Consider the following 20,903-nt stretch of genomic DNA (forward strand, 5'->3'; position numbering starts at 1 on the left):
GAAATTCAGCATTTGGAGATGGCCATGAGTTCCAGACTTCAAGCAGTCATTGACTGTAAAGGATTTTCAACCAAATATTGAAAATGATCATTACATTTAGGATTATGTTAGTTTGTCTAAATACTTTTGAGCCCCTGAAAATAGGGGGACCATGTATATAAATGCCTGTCTTTTCTAAACAGATCATATGCTGTATTATTGTAAAGCACTTTGGCAACAGCATTGCTATGTTGTTTTAAATGTGCTATATAAATAAATTGACATTGACATCATATGATATTTTTTTCGTAAACCCCTTACATTAAAGCTGAAAGTCTACACTTCAGTAACATAATGATTGCTTCATTTCAAATCCATTGTGGTAGTGTACAGGGCCAAAATTATGAAAATTGTGTCACTGTCCAAATACTTATGGACCTGACTGTCCTGTTAAAAAAGGCTACCTTGTACAACAAAACTGAAATGTTAATCCTTTTTATCTTCTTCTAAAGCAAATCTGATTAGCACAACAGATTAACTTTCCAGATTTATTATAACTTAAAACTTAAAAACCTGTATTTCATTCCTTTTTGTTTATTAGTCTCCCAGGACTTGCGATCATCAATGAAAAGAAATCTCTTCAGTTAGACTGTAAAAAAATCTCATTATTTTATCTCTTTAATATGTCTATAATTCTCCCCATCTTGAGTAAAATCTTTTAATTCTGCCTGTTATATCTAATCAGATATCAATCTATAAAAGGAAATTACCATCTGTTTAGTTACAGTATTTCACCGAAAAAGATGTTTTATTGCCGTTAGCACAAACACATGAAATTTACTAAGACCTTATCTAATAAGATCATTAATATAATATGTTTTTTTCTTCAGAAGGAAAACAAAAATAAAAAGTGCCTCACATGTAACAATGATTCTTAAAATTTAATGAATTATCAGCTCCTCAACAGATCAGGAACAAGAGATTTCTTTACCACGGAAAAAATGACATACTGTACGTTAGAGAGCATTGCAAGCTTTGGTGGTTGGAGAGCCCACTTCATTAACATTTGACAATGAAGGTGTAAGACACTGTCTGTAATGCCCTATTCACACATATACCAGCTAACTTTGTTCAATGTCACTCCATGCCAGTTATAAAATTATACACCTTTCTGAAAACATCTTCTCAAAGGCATTGAGAAACAGCAGTTAAGGGAACAGATATACAGGTACCTCTTAACCAGAGTAATGTTTCAGGTACGAAAGGAGAGATCAACATAAATATAAGAAAGCTTAGGAAGCAACGACTTGCTGTTATTTCGATAATTGCTTTCTTTCAAACATCTTCAGCTACCTCAGAGTTCAGGCAGAGCTGATGATCTTTGAAATTGAATCAGTCATCTGTCTCAAAAGTTACTCAGCAGTGACATGCGAATACAAAAAAAAAATCAAAATCAAACAAATGACTATTTTTACACAGTACTGAAAATCACATAGAATAATTGCTGGTGAGTTTTTCTTACAAGTATTGTATAATATAAGCTAACAGTACCATCACCATTCTTACATTGGAACTGAGCACACCTTGTGTTTGCTTTATTATTTTATGAAGACCTCAGTGATATAATAAAATTGACATTGCATTAAGAAAGACTGAGCATTGTGATTTTGGAGACAAAGAAAACATGAAACTTAACGTTGTTGATGAGCAAAGATAGGGGTTGTAATGTGCTGTAGGTTCTGTTTGTTTGAGATACTTGTCCTTGCTTGCTTTATTGTTTACTTATAGTGTTATAGTATTGTTAAAAAGTGATTTTGATTTCTACTAAAAAAAGCAGTGTTGGGCTTTCTTATACAATTCTATCCTGATAGAGTATTTATTCTGGCCTTGGTTAAAAATTGCATATGTGGGGCTTGAGCAGCCTGTGAGAACTTTCTGTAAGATTTTTGTTAGTTTAATATAGAGTAATAACCACTCAGTGAAGGAATATTAAAACTTAAAAGTAGGGAGGAGATGTTGATTCCACGTACTGTAAGCAAGCTGGAGGATAGAGGTATGTGGCTTCCTTTCCTAAATTATTTTATTGTAAAAGTCAATTACAGAGTCTTAGGGGAGTGACTAAGTTCTTGTACTGATTCACATACTATATCAGATTTGGGAAATATTTTTACAGTGAGAAGTTTCATGTGAATGCCCTTCTTAGTCACCTGTAAAACAGAGCAGTAAAACTGACTAAAATTGTATAAATATCATCATAATATTTTTAACATTCTGCAGAATAATGTAGCTTGAGAGAATAAAACAAATAGGATTTATTGAATGTAGCTGATGTATTCAGACTCTCAGAGGAGCTTTTGTTCATAAGGCTGGAATCAACCAAGATACCAGTAACTTAAAGTCCATTAAAAAGAAATAAAATGTATTTATACGTCAGTTTTATAAAGGGCTGCTGTGGTTAAAGTAAATATATCTTTGCATATAGTAAAAGGAGTTAGATCTCTCTCAAACCAATGACTGTATGGATGATGTTACCATTCTTCATGAACAGTCCCGAGATGGTGAACAATGGTAAATTAAATCACTCATCTGGTTGAGGTGTAGGCAGCTCTTAAAGAACAAGTTAAAGGGCTAGCTGTTACATTGCAACATGCCTTAAACAAATTAGTAGCAATGAAAGAATTAGTTAAAGGGATAACATCAGAGACGAAGGTGAAGGAACTAGTAATGCCTCAACCTGATTTTTTGTGGAACCCAAAAAAAACTTTGATGCTTGATTAGTCAGAGGTGATCTTTAGTTTAGACAGAGTTAGTCTTTAGTTTGATGCCCAAATCTTACCTAAACAATAAGGCAAACATTTCCTATATATCTTCATAAATGTCTGATAAACCTTCGAAAAGGGTCTCTCTGCCCTACAAGCAAAAAAAGCCCACTCACCCAAAATGTAAAAAAAAAAAAATTTTTAATTCACCAGGAATTTTGCTATTCCAAACAGAATGTACAATGCCCTTAGTGCACTTCTAAAATTGCGTCAAGGCAATAAGTCAAATTGAAAATTTATCATTTGCCTTTAAAACAATGGAAGCTTAATCAGGTTGGGACAATGCAATCCTTATTACAACCTTATACAGTGGTAGCAGTGACAAAATTCAAGATGAAATCATGAAATATGATCTTAAGGACACTGTAGATTAAGTAATTAGCTTGGCTCAAAAGGTTGGGTCCTTAGGAGAGGAGCACAGATGTGAAAAGAGGAGTTTTAAACCTTTCATGTTTCATTCATCTAAAAAATCCTTCCCTGCTCCCTCAATTGCTACTGCCCTGCCTCGTACATTACAGCTCCCCCACCCTCAAGTCAAGTGAGGTGGGTAGAACTTTGCTCGATTTCAGGAAAGACAGCACTAGGTCTTTGTTTATACTGCAGTGAATCGGGTCACATAGTTTCCAGTTATCTAAAGCTTTAGGGAAACTAGAAAGTCCATCTCAATTTACTGCTGGTGGGATGGACCTTTGTAGTCAAACTTAATCTAAAGACAATTTGCTGTATTTTTCCTGCCTTGCTTAACAATTTCCCTACTAGGTTGTTTATTTATTCTAGCTCAGCAGAAAATTTTGTAGGTTCAGATTTTGCCACTTCTCATGGAATTATCACTTGTCCACTGAACATCCCTCTATGTACTGCAAGCATTGACAGTAACAATGTTGGGGAGAGGTTCATCATATTTACTACAAAGCCAGTCATCTTACCAAATTGCCTTTTCTTCCTTTAATTGTCCAACCCTCCATTTATTTAGGATTGGGGGGGGGGGGGGGGGGATATTTGTCCTAATATCTTGGCACAGCCTCTACCTTCTTAAATGCAAAAAATGCCCTAACATTTTCGTGGACTTTTGCAACAGTTTATTAGTGCATATTTTTTCAGTAAATATTGTTTTTTTATTACAGTAATCCCTCCTCCATCGCAGGGGTTGCGTTCCAGAGGCACCCACGAAATAAGAAAATCCGCAAAGTAGAAACCATATGTTTATATGGTTATTTTTATATTGTCATGCTTGGGTCACAGATTTGCGCAGAAACACAGGAGGTTGTAGAGAGACAGGAACGTTATTCAAACACTGCAAACAAACATTTGTCTCTTTTTCAAAAGTTTAAACTGTGCTCCATGACAAGACAGAGATGACAGTTCCGTCTCACAATTAAAAGAATGCAAACATATCTTCCTCTTCAAAGGAGTGAAGCAAACAAATCAATAGGGCTGTTTGGCTTTTAAGTATGCGAAGCACCGCGGCACAAAGCTTTTGAAGGCGGCAGCTCACACCCCCTCCATCAGGAGCAGGGAGAGAGAGAGAGCGAGAGACAGAGAAAAATCAATACGTGCCCTTTGAGCTTTTAAGTATGCGAAGCATCGTGCAGCATGTCGCTTCACGAAGCAGCTGCACACAGAAGGTAGCAACGTGAAGATAATCTTTCAGCATTTTTAGACGAGCGTCCGTATAGTCTAGGTGTGCGAACAGCCCCCCTGCTCACACCCCCTACGTCAGGATCAGAGAGAGTCAGCGCAAGAGAGAGAGAGAGAGAAAAGTAAGTTGGGTAGCTTCTCAGCCATCCACCAATAGCGTCCCTTGTATGAAATCAACTGGGCAAACCAACTGAGGAAGCATGTACCAGAAATTAAAAGACCCATTGTCCACAGAAATCCGCGAACCAGCAAAAAATCCGCGATATATATTTAAATATGCTTACATATAAAATCCGCGATGGAGTGAAGCCGCGAAAGGTGAAGCGCGATATAGCGAGGAATTACTGTATATTTATTTCATTCATTTAAAGAGGAAGGGTTTTCTTGATTTTTATTAGGCAAAATAAATATAATATCTAGCCTTCCTTAACAGTTCCTAACAGTTTTCAGCAAACACCTGAAAATATTTGTCCATCTTTCTGTTTTTTAAACCAGGTTTCTCCAATACTGGGCCACAGAGAATTAGAGCCTTCCCCAGGAACATTTTATACAGGACATGAAACTTGTGCAGGATGCCATTTCTTTGTAAGACAAGCTGATTTTCACAACCACCTAGTTAGTGCTGAGACACAAGTTACCAGATGCACATCACTTAGATTAAACCAAAGTATCAAAAGAAAACCCAGAGCAATATTAGGAAAAAGTTCAAATTCTACACAGATACACACATGGAGAAAATTGTACTCTAGTCATTAGTATGAAGAGTGTTCACGTTCCACCTAAAACACAGTCTTCATAATCACATGAACAGCTCATTTCAGGATTCTAGTGAACAAATTAGATAGATTAATTTGTACTAATTAAAACTGAAAAATTATTCTCATTTTTATTTCTCCCACACCATTCATTTGTTTTCCTAATGCTTGGAGTATTATTTGATTATTTTAATAAAACAAGTAATTTGCCTTACTAGATGGCTTTAGAGACAGGCCATATGCAGTATCTTTTAAACACAAGATGAAAACATTGTCTCCAGTGAGGACATTTGTAATAATACTCCCCCTATATAGGAAACACATAATATGTGCAAACTGCACAGGGAGGCACATGAAAAAGTAGCCACGTGCACAATATGTTTTGCTAAAGATAAAGCAAGAGGGAAGTTCTTATGTTTGTGGGGGTTTTTTTTTGTCATTTTGTTAGTCATGTTATATGTGTGTGTTCTAAAAAGAAGACCTGCAGTATTCATTGGAACAGCATATTGTGATTGTGAAGCTATACATTTGTACAGGTTCATTCCAATTCACATGTAAACAATTTACGGAATAATATCCTGTTGTGAGTGCTCCTATGAAACAATTCAGCATTTGGTGAGAAAGTGGTGTACTATTAGTCCTAGGAGCAATGTAACAAAACAAGAAACCCTCCTTACCTTAATTCAGAGGTTATTGCTGGCATAACAACATGTATGGAAAGAAGTTCGCCTAAGTCAATGATGTAATTATTGCAGATAGGTGTCTCATTAAGCTCATGTTAGCATACACTCCTTAATTTCCACACTACTCTTTAATGTGCAACCCAGTAATACACATCCATTATCCAATCCTCTATGTCCTAACTACAGGGTCACAGGGGTCTGCTGGAGCCAATCTCAGCCAACACAGGGCACAAGGCAGGAAACAAACCCTGGGCAAAGCGCCGGCCCACCACAGGGTGCACACACACAAGCACACACTAGGGACAATTTAGGATCACCAATGCACCTAACCTGCATGTCTTTGGACTGTGGGACGAATCTGGAGTACCCGGAGGAAACCCATACAGACACGAGGAGAACATGCAAACTCCATGCAGGGAGGACCCGGGAAGCGAACCCAGGTCTCCTAACTGTGAGGCAGCAGCGCTACCCACTGTGCCACCGTGCTGCCCTAATATATTATTATTATAATTATTTATCCATCCATTTTCCAACCCGCTGAATCCGAACATAGGGTCACGGGGGTCTGCTGGAGCCAATCCCAGCCAACACAGGGCGCAAGGCAGGGAACCAATCCCGGGCAGGGTGCCAACCCACCACAGTATTATAATTATTATTATTGTATATTGTGAAATGCTTATAGGGTATTTATTGTCATGTGCCATGTATATATTGTAATAGCAAATAGGCACCAGACAGAAAATGGTTTAGGAATGGCCACACCATATATTGAAAATTCAGCAAAATAAAGAAAACATGTCTTTACAATGCAGAGCTCAAAAAAGAACAGACTAACAAGATGAATCTGGGCACTAAATATGGTGGATTAGAGGAAGAGGTGGAGTCAGGGAGGCCGAAACAAAAACTGATGTGGCATGCAGGGCAGTTCTGAGTACAGGAATTGACATCATCAAAAGGTGCTGGAAGTGATGTCATCAGTGGGTGGACCAGTGGTGATCTCACTGAGACGCACGGTCTTCAGCTGGTCTACAGAGGGACAAGAGGAGAAAGGATCAGATGACAGCGCCAACACCCAGTCTGGCTGAGAAAAAACACTATTTGAGCCTAGAAACTGTCTCCCATGCATATGTGTGTGACAATATATATGTGTTTTGTTATACAGTATATGTATATGTATTTTGTTGAGAATCCCTCATTATTTAGAAATTCATGTACATTCTAAGCCTTCACAAAAGTATGCCATGTAATTAAAATCATTTATCCTATGATTTAGCTAGTTATACAGTAAAATTTAATACAATCAGAATAAATTGTTAGAAACAATATTACTGTATATTTAAGTGTTTTCTGCACCCATTCTATCCCATTTCAGGGTTAATGTGAAGTATGTTTGTGCAGGAATACATTTAAGTCAAAATATCACATTTCAATAGAGATTTAAAAATCTTTCACAATAAGGATGTTGGACATGAACTCAGAAAATTTTCATACTGTTAGAACTACTAAACTGTCTGTTATGTGGTTAATAAATTTATTTTTTTTCTTTAATCATGCAAAACTACCTTAACTGATTGGTTCTACTTTTAATTTTATTTAAACAATATTAAATATTGAAAAACATCAACAAAATATTACAAATATATAACCCGTACACAAAATTTGAATATATGTAGATTGAAGCTATTCTTTGATGAAATCTGTATCATACACTGTAAATGTGATTCCTTAGTATATTCAGTACTTAAATAAATATATGAAAAAATTTTTTTTTTTTGCAGTGCTGGTGTTGGCAGGACTGGCACGTATATTGTACTGGACAGCATGATGAAACAAATAAAAAGCCAAGGCACTGTAAATGTTCTTGGATTCCTGAAGCACATTCGAATGCAAAGAAATTACTTAGTCCAAACAGAGGTAAGAGATGACGAAAATAAAATATAGCCTTCCATTCAATCGTTTTTTAAAAATTTTGTCTGGTTGAAGGCATATTTTGATTTTGTTTGTAAGCCCAAAGCAGAAGCCATAAAGCTGCAAAAATAAAAGAAAAGATAGAGGTAAAAATGATACAGAAATATTTGATTCCTGGCCTGACTGATAGATTACAGAATCTCATCTTATTTTTTAAGTAACTTGTTCTTTCTCTCTCCCACTTTTCCATGGACATTCTTCTCCCCTACCAATGAGCCATAGTCCTATACTTCTGAAATTATTCAGTTTAGATCACTATTTGTAACCCTCTCACAGTTTAGTTCAGAGAAGACTACAGTCAATGGATTTCTATTAAAAACCCCAGGACTGCCTGTCCACAGTGTTCTCTGGCAGTTCCATGGTTTTCTGCCTCAATCAGAAGAACTTTTGAGAGGCAGATACAGTAAATCTGATTTAGCAGTGAGATAGGTAATATTCAGTTCATAGATAGACCAGAATATTTTTACAAGAAAAAAGGCAAATCACAGCCCTGAAACTGGAAAAATTACAAAGTAATAGAGAGAGAACACACAAGATGATAAGATTGGAAATTACAAGAACAAGAAAGACAGGCAGCAACTATGTTCAAATGAACAATCAAAATGACTTTCTACAAGAACAGTTGCTGAGCATATTAAAGATGATGCATGCTGAAATTAACGATAAAGACACAGGTACAAAAGGCTTTAAAACTTTAATACCAGGACTGTTTTGGACCATCTGAACTTCTGGCTTGTCATTTCTTGATATGTAACAGGATCTCACTGTTTCCCTTACGTTGTTATCCAAAGGCCACCATCGCCTCACCCACTGTGATTTGTTTAATGGAATTCCCACCTCTGCCTCACTTTGTGACACTCAGAAAAACATTTTGTCTGCCTGTCCTCCATCTATAGAAAATATCTATAATCTGTTGCAATGTATTGTGGTCTTCTAAGTTTCTTTGGCTAAAACCATCAACTAAATGTTGCATAATAATAGACAACTTCCAACACTTCCCTACTGTAGCTGCATCTTCTGAAAATCTCTGTTATTCAAATTGGGTCTGCTTCTTTGAGCATTTATCACCCTTTGACAAGAGGGAAAGCATGAAACAAAATTTTAAAAATTGACTCCATTACACATCTTCTGAGATCCTCTTAAATACCAGAAAGTCATTTAGAACGTATTAGACTTTGCTGAGTTAAGCCAGCCTCCTGCGGCCTCATGTATAAACGGTGCTTATGCACACAAATGTTGCATATGAACGTTTCTATGTTCAAATCGCGATGTATAAAACCTAAACTTGGCATAAAGCCACACACATTTCCATGGTAGCTCATACCCTGGCGTATGCAAGCTCTCCGCTCTGTTTTGCAGACTGGCGGCACCCAGCGTCAAAGCAGTGCTACTGTTCCTGTGTGGTTACCCTTTCTTTTTTAGATCCACATCCCTGACATGGCTTTATAAATACACTGAAATTAACCGCATATTCTTTATTAGTTTAATGCATCTGATTGTAATTAACCTGTAACAATATAATGGTCCACAGAATGGTCAAACTGTTCTAAATACAATAGCTGCTTTAGCGCTGTTACTCTCACTGCACCTTCTTCTTCTCCTTTCAGCTGCTCCCGTTAGGGATTGCCACAGCAGATCATCTTTTTCCATATTACTCTCACTGCACCACTCGGAGTATTTATATCACTGTATCTGAGTGGGGAATCACAGCTGTACAGCAGCTGATCGGAAAGAGAATTATCGGTATACAGCATCAAGCACATGCTGCCTCACATACGGCAAATGCTTCAGAGCCTTTCTTCGCAGTTCATAAACAGTTTCATCCCAAGAACTATAAACACTCTCAATCAGTCCATCAAGTGCTCCTTGTAGAACTGTTTGTACATATAAGTACAGTTACCTTACTGTAAGCTTGCGATACAGTTATTATATTGCACAACCTGAGCCACTTTATAAAGCGCGTATTTACATATGATGACAATATCATTTTTAAGATGAAATGCCGCAAAATATGTTTATTATACTATACAGATAAAACTTTAACTTTATTTAAATAATCTATATTGTTAATAATTAAACATGTGAGGACACGGTGTCGCAGCACTAGCAAGGAGCTGGCGCTCCGTTCACGGCTGTATTCTTGCTGGGACTGGCGTGACACTGGATGGATAGAATAATTTAACATGTACTACGAAGATACGAGGGCAATCCCAAAAGTAAGGTCTCCTATTTTTTTAGAAATACAAACAACAGTTTATTTTCTATAATGTTTACATCATTTTACAGGTTAAAGACATTTGTTTTTCTACATAATCGGCATTTCGGTCGATGCATTTTTGTAGACGCTGTGGTAGTTTTAGAATGCCCATGTCATACCAGCGTGCCGCCATGTCCTTCAGGAGGCGTTGAACCTCATCTTTCACTTCTTCATCGGAGCCTTCTGGACAAATGTTCTTTCAACTTAGGGAACAGGTGGTAGTCACTGGGTGCCAAGTCCGGACTATAGGGTGGGTGGGTGATGAAGTTCCAACCGCCGATCTTTACGCATGTTTTCCTCAACCTTCGCGACTGTCTCGTTGGAAATTGACGGTCTCCTGTGCGAACTTCGCACTTGGCGGTAGCGTTCAACGGGAGCTCCATTTTCAAGGGCTGCCAAGCCAAGATTGAGCATCCCAGCAAAGCCGCACATGCTTGTTTGGGAGTGGAGGAAGCACCAATCACAACAGTGTGGCCAACAGCCGTACAAACAGTTTCTCTACGTCCCCACCGCTTTGGAGACCTTACTTTTGGGATTGCCCTCGTATTTCAATCTTCGTGAGGCATGAACAATCACTGCGCCACCATGTTCCCATGTTTAATAACATGCTTTAATTCCTATCATCAAGAATATTATATCAAGTATACAGTTAAGTCCATAAATATTTGGACAGAGACAACTTTTTTCTAATTTTGGTTCTGTACATTATCACAATGAATTTTAAATGAAACAACTCAGATGCAGTTGAAGTGCAGACTTTCAGCTTTAATTCCGTGGGGTGAACAAAACGATTGCATAAAAATGTGAGGCAACTAAAGCATTTTTTGAACACAATCCCTTCATTTCAGGGGCTCAAAAGTAATTGGACAAATTAAATAACTGGAAATAAAATGTTCATTTCTAATACTTGGTTGAAAACCCTTTGCTGGCAATGACAGCCTGAAGTCTTGAACTCATGGACATCACCAGATGCTGGGTTTCCTCCTTTTTAATGCTCTGCCAGGCCTTTACTGCAGAGGCTTTCAGTTGCTGTTTGTTTGTGGGCCTTTCTGTCTGAAGTTTAGTCTTCAACAAGTGAAATGCATGCTCAATTGGGTTAAGATCAGGTGACTGGCTTGGCCATTCAAGAATTTTCCACTTCTTTGCTTTAATAAACTCCTGGGTTGCTTTGGCTGTATGTTTTGGGTCATTGTCCATCTGTATCATGAAACGCCACCCAATCAATTTGACTGCATTTAGCTGTTTTTGAGCAGACAGTATGTCTCTGAACACCTCAGAATTCATTCGGCTGCTTCTGTCCTGTGTCACATCATCAATAAACACTAGTGTCCCAGTGCCACTGGCAGCCATGCACGCCCAAGCCATCACACTGCCTCTACCGTGTTTTACAGATGATGCGGTATGTTTTGGATAATGAGCTGTTCCACGCCTTCTACATACTTTTTTCTTGCCATCATTCTGGTAGAGGTTGATCTTGGTTTCATCTGTCCAAAGAATGTTTTTCCAGAACTATGCTGGCTTTTTTAGATGTTCTTTAGCAAAGTCCAATCTAGCCTTTCTATTCTTGAGGCTTATGAGTGGCTTGCACCTTGCAGTGCACCCTCTTTATTTACTTTCATGCAGTCTTCTCTTTATGGTAGACTTGGATATCGATATGCCTACCCCCTGGAGAGTGTTGTTCACTTTGTTGGCTGTTGTGAAGGGGTTTCTCTTCACCATGGAAATGATTCTGCGATCATCCACCACTGTTGTCTTCCGTGGACGTCCAGGTCTTTTTGCGTTGCTGAGTTCACCAGTGCTTGCTTTCTTTCTCAGGACGTACCAAACTGTAGATTTTGCCACTCGTAATATTGTAGCAATTTCTCGGATGGGTTTTTTATGTTTTCGCAGCTTAAGGATGGCTTCTTTCACCTGAATTTGACAGCATGTTGTCTGTTCACAGCAGAATCTTCCACATGCAAGCACCACACCTCAAATCAACTCCAGGCCTTTTATCTGCTTAATTGATAATGACATAAGGATGGACTTGCCCACACCTGCCCATGAAATAGCCTTTGAGTCAATTGTCCAATTACTTTTGAGCCCCTGAAATGAAGGGATTGTGTAAAAAAAAATGCTTTAGTTGCCTCACATTTTTATGCAATCGGTTTGTTCACCCCACTGAATTAAAGCTGAAAGTCTGCACTTCAACTGCATCTGAGTAGTTTCATTTAAAATTCATTGTGGTAATGTACAGGCCCAAAATTAGAAAAAAGTTGTCTCTGTCCAAATATTTATGGACCTAACTGTACATCTCAGTATTTTAATTATTCAGAGAGCTATAATATCACGAATGTAATGGATTCTGTGTCCTGTTAGAGGAAGAGAAAGCCTGTTTAAGAAGCACGTAGTGATTCACACACACAGAGCACATAGAAGATCAAATACAAAATAAAGCATTTAACGTGCTACTTTAGTTACGATGGGATTTGAGAAACTAGTAAATGAAATGATTTTAAGATGAAGTTTATGATGCTCTACTTTAATGACAAACTATGTGATTAAAGTGGAAATTTAGATATTAAAGTTGATATTTCGTGCTTTTTTCCCCACTGTGTGCCTATTTTTTTTTTTCTCTGTACCCTAATAAGCTTTCGTATGACACTCAGATGGTGGGCTACGACTCGCCTTTTCACGGCGACTTTGATATCTAACAACTTCCTTTTTATTTCGGGCACTGTGCGACTTTGTGAACTTGAGCTTTCGACTTTCTCCGACACTCTGTCACTCGATCAGCTTCCTTTTGTTGATTATATCACTGTTTAAACCAACAAATAGTAAATTTTTCCTGGCCTCTACTTGGTATTCATTGAAATTTTTCTATTTCCCCTTGTGACGATGCGGGTTTGCTGCATGCTCCCGTCTGCTGTCCGGGAGCCCTTACACCCAACACCATCGGTAATGCTACCGATGAGCTAAGTAAGCAGTGGGGCAACATCATAGCAAGGGGATGGTGCAAAACTGTCAAGTGCTTTTACTAAAACAGAACAATACAGTGTTCAAATTAAAAAAATTGTAGTGCTTTATCAAAAAGTCTTCATTAAATAAATAATCCATAAAATGAAAGTGACACGTGGAGTTTAAAAAACAATAGAAAAACAATCTTTAAAAACAAGGTTAAAACAACGCTGGAAGCAGTCCTTTAAAACAATTCAGAGCCCAGTGCTTCTTGTACCCTGGCGTCTCTCCTGCTTCTCCCCTCTGGGCCCTGCAGCAGGTGAGTCGCTCTGTCAGCAGCTGACCTTCACTCCGCTCAACCGGTCTGGAGGCCTCCCGATTCCTGGCTTCAGTCGCGCACTCATCCCAGACCGAGACTTGGTTTCCTTGATGACAAGGACGCTCACATCAAGGACTTCAACCACCAAGCCTCCCGACTCCAGCTGCCTTCCCGGCCTTACGTGGCCAGTCGTCCTTCAGCCGGTCATTCCCGTTCCTTCCTACAATGCTCAGCGGGTGTGACCGCTTCCTCCTGCCCCCACTGAGTGTTGGCCAAACACCCTTCTTGGGGCTCACCTTCCAGCTGCCTGTCTGCGAGCCTGCACTCGCTCGCTCGTTCTCACTCTTCTCTCGCTTGCTCACACCAGATATCTCACCACCCTGCTTCGTGCTCTCCAGCAACCTCTGTCTTTCTTTCTCTTTCCGTTTTTCTTTTTCTTATTTTTTTCTTTCTCATTCCCTTCCTTTTCTTCCTAGCCAACTCGCGCTTCTATTTTATCAAGAGGGCATGGCAGCTGTAGCAAAGTAGCAGCCCCAGGAACAATCTCGGATGCGGGTGGTCTCTCATGTGCACTTAGATGAGAAACGGCCACATTGCGAATCGCCCTGAGAACTGCTTCAGCCACACAACCACCACACCCCCTCGCTAAGCCGCGAGCGCGGTGATTATTTAATTTAAACTGGCCTTTGATAGGAGCTGGGGACCCGCTATACCACACCCCCCTCGTGCTTTTGCCATTGCCTTTTCACAGAATGCTGAGCTTAACGGCTATTTATATTGATTTGCATATTCAAAGAGGCGTAATTCTGGGAGGAGACGGGACAGGACAGCAGGTGCGTGCACGTGCGTTACTTTTCACGCTGACTGGGATTTATGTAGCGGGAGAATGTGAAAGTTGGCTTTTGCACAGATTTATGCATCTGGATTTTTTTGTGCATAAGCACATTTCCGCTTTTGTCCGTACACCATGTTATAGTGTGAATTCTTCACACGGCGTTATGCATGAGGCCCCTGGTGGTGTTTTTCATCTCATGGAAATGTAACTATCTGCTGAAAGTTCATGCAGAGCCCACGGGCACAGACTCCCACATTCACTCACCCTAATTCTAAGTACAGACACCAGGTATCCCAAAACACATTTTTTGCATGATGGAGGAAATCAGAGGAATTAAAGAAATCATACATGGACATGGGGAGAATATGCAAATTTCACAGTGACAATAGCCAGGCTGAGAATCAAGTACACTGCATGCTAGCAACAGGTTGACAACATTCAAATATTTCACCCTTATCACGTACTGTCAGAATTATCTGTGCCCAGAGTAGAGAGGTTTACCAGCCATATGCACTTGCTGAATGTGAGACAGACAGTAAATGAGCTCACATAGGCAATTACTGGGTAATACTGATTTTTAACTTACATGCCAGAAATTAAAGACCATGCAAATGCATTTAAATTATTAAATCCAGTGTAGTGGTTCACCAATAATTTAAACAAAATAATATTATGTGATATTTCTATTTTTTCTTAAGGATTCTTAAGTCATGGAGATAAGGAACTGAATATATATCAACCTAAAAGGCAGGATGCAAGACAGAAGAGACAGATAAATATACAACACAGAAGTGGCTGTTTAGAGTCCTGATTTATCTTGGCACACATAAACAGTTTTACGGTGCCAAGTGTTTAAGAAGAGTGCCTGGTGTTGTGTGGAGTTGTTGCTGTTGCTACTCTGGGTTCAAGTGGAGGATTCTTCTTCTATTGGTTTGCACCCTTCCTCTTTGCATGCTTTCCTCAGTTAGGTCCTTTGCTTTGTTGTCTGCAACTTCATAGAGAAAAGCATCAGTCTTTTTGGCACAAGAGTTTCGATGCTCAAGTTTACTTCTTGAAACAATATCTGTTTCGCAGTCTTCTCAAACTGAGCTCACTTATTGCTACAGACCTTGGCTGGGCAGAGAGGATCTCAGTTTTTAGCTGCCCAAAGTAAGAATGGCCCATCAGCTTTAAGGTTTCAGAGGGTGCGAGAGGTCATTTTGGAGAGTAGTGACAGATTTGCCCAAAGTAGATAGGAGTGCAGCTAGTGTTTGAAGGAAGGTATAACCTCTCTTGATTAGATCAAAGTCAAAAACAGTTATATAATCAGGCCTGCTCATGGGTGTGTTATTTTCTCCAATACAGTTGTCATCCTTCAAATTATAGCTCTTTTATCAGACTTGACACTGACCACATGGCACTAGTGTTGGATTTACGGCTTGCCAAGAAGTTTCTGAGTCCAGTCACCATTCGGGGGAAGATGTGAAAGTGATGCAGAGCTACAAGTACCTGGGGGTTCTTCTAAACAACAAACTGGACTCATTTGACAATACAATGGCTATGTACATGAAGGGCCAGAGCTGACTGTACTTGCTTAGGAGACTCTAGTTTTCTGATGTGTGGAACAAACTGCTGATAAATGTACTACCAGTCCATAGTGGCCAATGTTGTGTTCTACACTGCAGTCTCCTAGGAAAGCAGCCTATGCTCAAAAGAAGCACAATACCTGAAAAAACTTATCAGGAAATCCTTCTCCATTTCTCTATTACAAGATGAATCCTGGACACACTGAAAGATGCTGTTGAAAAAATGGTGGTGGCAAAATGTGATGCCATCATGAAAAATCCCGTCCATCTCTTGCAGGAGGCAATCTCCTGGAGCACTTTTAGCCAATTTCTATAAAATTGTTTTAACTATGTCCAATTTTTCAAGAATAGTAGTGGCCTTCAATTTTGCCATTTTGTCATAGATTTTTGAAAGAATTCATGTCAGGACTCTTATTAGGATACTCAAGGACATCAGTTTTTTTCTTTTTAAGTATGCTTTGAATCAACGCACAAACATCTTCACCAGATTCAGTTTTGTAACTTGGGGTTTGCAATTATTATTAAGTGTTTATTTCACTGCATTGTACCCCTTCTTCTGTCAGCTAATTTTGACAAGTTTGTCAATCCCTGCTAAAATCCTATACTATACTATAATTCTATTCCCATACTTTACCTGCACTGTTTATTTGTTTTATTCAGTGTGTATATTTGCACATGGACAGCATCCAAACACAAGACTTAAGCCTGAAAAGTCCCAACTTTTGTCTCATCCAATGACTATTTTTGCCACATATCTGCAGTATACTATACAGTAGGTGACATTTTACAACTAAGGAGTTCTACCCTGTGTCCAGGCTTAAGTAATTTTGTTCTTTTTTGTATTGTTATTGATGTCAAGATTCTAATGATTATCTTTTTGATTATTTATTATTTACCATTGTGTTAATGAGGTCTTCATCAGTGCCATTTTTTGAATCCCATTGGAAATAATAAACAAAGCAAAGAGCTTCTATTCTCTATCCATCACTCTTCCCTTCAAAGTTCTTATTTTGTGCTTGAGACCCTGCCATTCTTATATAAACACCATCTTGTGGAATGCATTGGTGATTGTTCGTCCATGAACGTGATGTTTAATTGCAGCCACTGAGTTCAGTAACTCATTTGAAGTCACAGGTGATTGCAGGTGTCTGTCCCATGAAAGGCAGTTGTTGTTTAGGTGAATGGTCAGATTTTGACATGGTAATGATGGCTTTATATTTGTATCGATTTACGTACAATGTACTACACTGAGCACCAAGGGATACTCAGTATTTTTGTAGGAATCTATAGTCTGACTTGTCTTTTTTTGTAACTTTCTTGTAAGTCTTTATAACATTAAACCTTACACAAGGGAAAAGATTTATCATCCAAGATTAATTTATAGTGCATATAAATCACTTCTGTCTCACAACTTATGGTTCCAAATATAGATTTAATCAACGCTTATTTCTTTTTTTTTTTACAACTTACGTGCTTAAAATATCAGTTTGGTTTTGAAAAATGATTTTGCTTATCTAAGATAATGATTCCTTGTTGTTTATTTTGCTGTACATGTTTAAAGCAATATACTCAGTCAGTATAAAATTAATTTATCAACACTTCCCGTAAGTTTTTGTGTTTTATTGTTTAAATCTTTTGCAACCCTACATTTTGTTTCAATGTCTTCTTCTAATGTGAGTAGATACAAATCAAAAACTTTAAAAATAAATTTGCATAAATAATTTATAATTATAAAATTTTGAAAAATAGTAGCTGTCAAAATATTAGCTCATAATACAATGGTCCATTGAAAAAAATATATTAAATGGTAAGTAAAAGCTTAAGGTGACAGTTTAATCTTCCTACTCTTTCAAGTGTACCTTAACTTTTCTAATATAAATTATTTTAAAGAAAGTGAAAAGAATGTAGGGCGGCACGGTGGCGCAGTGGGTAGCGCTGCTGCCTCGCAGTTGGGAGACCTGGGGACCTGGGTTCGCTTCCCGGGTCCTCCCTGCGTGGAGTTTGCATGTTCTCCCTGTGTCTGCGTGGGTTTCCTCCGGGCACTCCGGTTTCCTCCCACAGTCCAAAGACATGCAGGTTAGGTGGATTGGCGATTCTAAATTGTCCCTAGTGTGTGCTTGGTGTGTGGGAGTGTTTGTGTGTGTCCTGCGGTGGGTTGGCACCCTGCCCGGGGATTGGTTCCTGCCTTGTGCCCTGTGTTGGCTGGGATTGGCTCCAGCAGACCCCCGTGATCCTGTGTTCGGATTCAGTGGGTTGGAAAATGGATGGATGAAAAGAATGTAAAATGATATTCCCTCTTCTTTGTTTCAGGAGCAATATGTCTTTATTCATGATGCACTAGTTGAGGCTACCCTCAGCAAGGAAACAGAGGTTGCTGCAGGTCACATACATGCCTATGTAAATGGCCTGTTGACTCCTGGACCATCAGGAAAAACACGACTAGAAAAACAGTTCAAGGTAAGGATAAAAAAGTCATATCAAGTCAAGTGGCTTTATTGTCATACCATCTATACACAGTATTGCAGCATACAGTGGCACAAAATAACATTCCCCAGGGCTGCGTTGCAACATGTGCATAAATACAGTGCAAAACAGGTAAAGAACTATACTAAACTATAATTAAATAAATGATAGGTAAATGAATAGATAATTTGTATTACATGGTAATAAATAAATAAAAACCCACATAACTTGTAATTAAACTAATAATTGCAAAACAACAGTAGCAACTAGTGTAACACATTATGTCATAAAGATCATATTCCATCTGTTACTTAACAATTAAGGATTTTTCTATCATGTGTGATTGAGTAACAGACCTGAAAGAGTCCAAAAGTAAGTTGGGCTGTCAACCAGACAAACCCATGTAACAAAGGCACAGAAAACTTGAAAAAAAGGGGGCATGAAGGCGCTAAGAACAAAAAAACAGGCAATTGCTGCTGAATCCACCTCAGCAGATGTTAAATTCAAATGGCTCAGTAGAGTGGAGCTTGGCTTTGGGAGAATTCAATCCTACAGTGGCTCCAGTCCAAAATGTGACACCTCCTTCTGGGGACATCTGCTTTTATATCGTCCTGATAGGAAGGGGTGGAGCTTTTCAGGATAATTTGCCCTCACTGGACATTTTCTTGGCACAGTAGGGGAAAAAGGGGACAATACCATTATCAACAGTGCCCCCTCTCATCCAGATAAGCCGGAAGACAATCCTCCAAAACACTTGCGTGATACATTATAAAATATGTTGATGGCAGCACCTAAACTAGATTTAGAGCTGTCATTTAAGGTTAACCTGCATCTTTTTAGGATATGGGAAGAAAAGAAGAGGTACTAGAGAAATCTAGGCAAGTATGGAGAAATGTGCCATCTTCACACAGACATTTCTGGAATTGCCTGGAATTGTAAGGCAGTAGTCCAACTGTTAATGGTAGAAAGTGTTGATTTTTTTCTAATATGGCTAAAGTAAAGGTACATAAGATGATAAGTTGCAAGACATTTTAAATTTAATATTGCTTGTGGCAAAGTGAGCACTGTTCCCCTAACATTTAACTTAGTGGCCAGGCTTGCCACCCAGCAAGCTTATAGATACCACACCTTGCAGCCTCCAGGCTTGAAGCAAATTAATTCATCAAATCACTGAGAACTTTCAAAGCAGGCACACTGCAATAAAATTTTCAATGGTGTTTTTTCTTATTAATTCGTGCAGAGTTCCTGTTGATATTACGGAATTTTTAAAGTTGATTGGCTGGCAAAATGACCCTCACTTTGTGTTATATGCATGGTGCAATGTGCAAGTTGGAATCAATGTGAAAACTCAGAACTATTCTTGTAATTGGTAACACACTGCAATTCATTTAAGGCAACAGCACCAGTGACTGGTGTGGTGAGATATTAACAAATACAGTCCTTAAATGTGACTTTCCTTTTGTCATTAGGGAATAGCATGATTCCCCCCTCATTTCCAAAGTAACTGCTTTCCCAGAATTCTCAACCCCATCCAAAAATGTACCTTACAATGCAAAGCAAACAACAGTGTTTTGAGTTTCCACTTTCCATAACAAGTTAGAAAATAATTCAGTTAAAATGTGTATGTCTCTTTTGTGGGCATGCCTTTTGTGAATATGAATCAGTTTAAAACTTTTATGTTTGCCTTTTTCACTTTTGTTGTAATTAAATTAAAATGCGTGTGTATTATTTTTCTGTTTTATAAAGACATTTTTGCATTGTATAATGATTTATCACCATTATTATTAAATTATTTATTGGTGCCAACTACTGAAGAGCCACACCCCCCCAAGTCAGCAAGCAGATGATCTCTAAAATTCAGTATGGTTATTACTCACCACTTATCATGTATTGCAATTCTTTTATTGCTGTAATTTGCCAAAAATGCATATTAAATGTCCTCCAACCCTTCTTAACGTGGGCTGCAGAACACCTCTGCCTTTCAGTTCACCAAGATCATAGATGGCTGATAGGCCGTGGGTGTTGAATTGAGAGGTCCAAGATGACTATCTGCCTGTACATTCTCGGTTTCTTTTAAAATTACATTAACATCAACTTTGTCGTCATTAACACAGTCCTTACTCATAAGCAAAGATGTTGATAATGAATACTAGTCAGTGTTGTTTAGTAACAAGCTAGGAATACTTTTTTTTTTTATCTATATTTGAGTGAATGTTTTAAGAATATAAACTAAAGTATAACATGTTCTGTGTACTTTCACTGTTACTTCAGAGCATTCACACACAATTCACACTGCATCCCAGGACAAAAAACAAGCCATTAACTACAAGGAACTCCCTGTAGACCCCCATGACTACATTGTGGTGAGGCATAGATCAGGGCAAGGGAATAAAACCCGTTTTAAAACTTTGAGTCTTCTCAGGAGCCCAATGGCCTCAATGATTGTAAAATAGAAATAGTTTGGAACCACCAGGTCTCATCTTCAGGGGAGATCAGTGTCCTCACAAGTCTTCACACCGCCTTCTTTCCTTTGCTGATCTGCCATGTTGATATGTACTTTACCCTTATATGACTGGCATCACGATTGTTTTTGTTTGGAATACACGTGGTGTGTTAGGACAGAAAGAAGATCAGACACCAGTTATGGACCATGAATGCAAGTACAATTGGACATTACTAGATGGA

General features: G+C 38.6%; 1 protein-coding gene across 4 annotated transcripts in view; it reads left to right on the forward strand.

The window, feature by feature from the left end:
- Positions 1-20,903, forward strand: part of ptprz1a (protein tyrosine phosphatase receptor type Z1a) — a 326,171-nt gene that overhangs the window by 289,323 nt on the left and 15,945 nt on the right. For all 4 annotated transcript variants that reach the window (XM_028812515.2, XM_028812516.2, XM_028812517.2 and 1 more), the window contains 2 exons: positions 7,653-7,788; positions 18,066-18,212. In XM_028812515.2, coding sequence (XP_028668348.2) covers positions 7,653-7,788; positions 18,066-18,212 — 283 coding nt within the window. The remainder of the gene's footprint in view (positions 1-7,652; positions 7,789-18,065; positions 18,213-20,903) is intronic.

Source organism: Erpetoichthys calabaricus, chromosome 1 (genome assembly GCF_900747795.2).
Source record: "Erpetoichthys calabaricus chromosome 1, fErpCal1.3, whole genome shotgun sequence".
Lineage (NCBI taxonomy): Eukaryota > Metazoa > Chordata > Cladistia > Polypteriformes > Polypteridae > Erpetoichthys > Erpetoichthys calabaricus.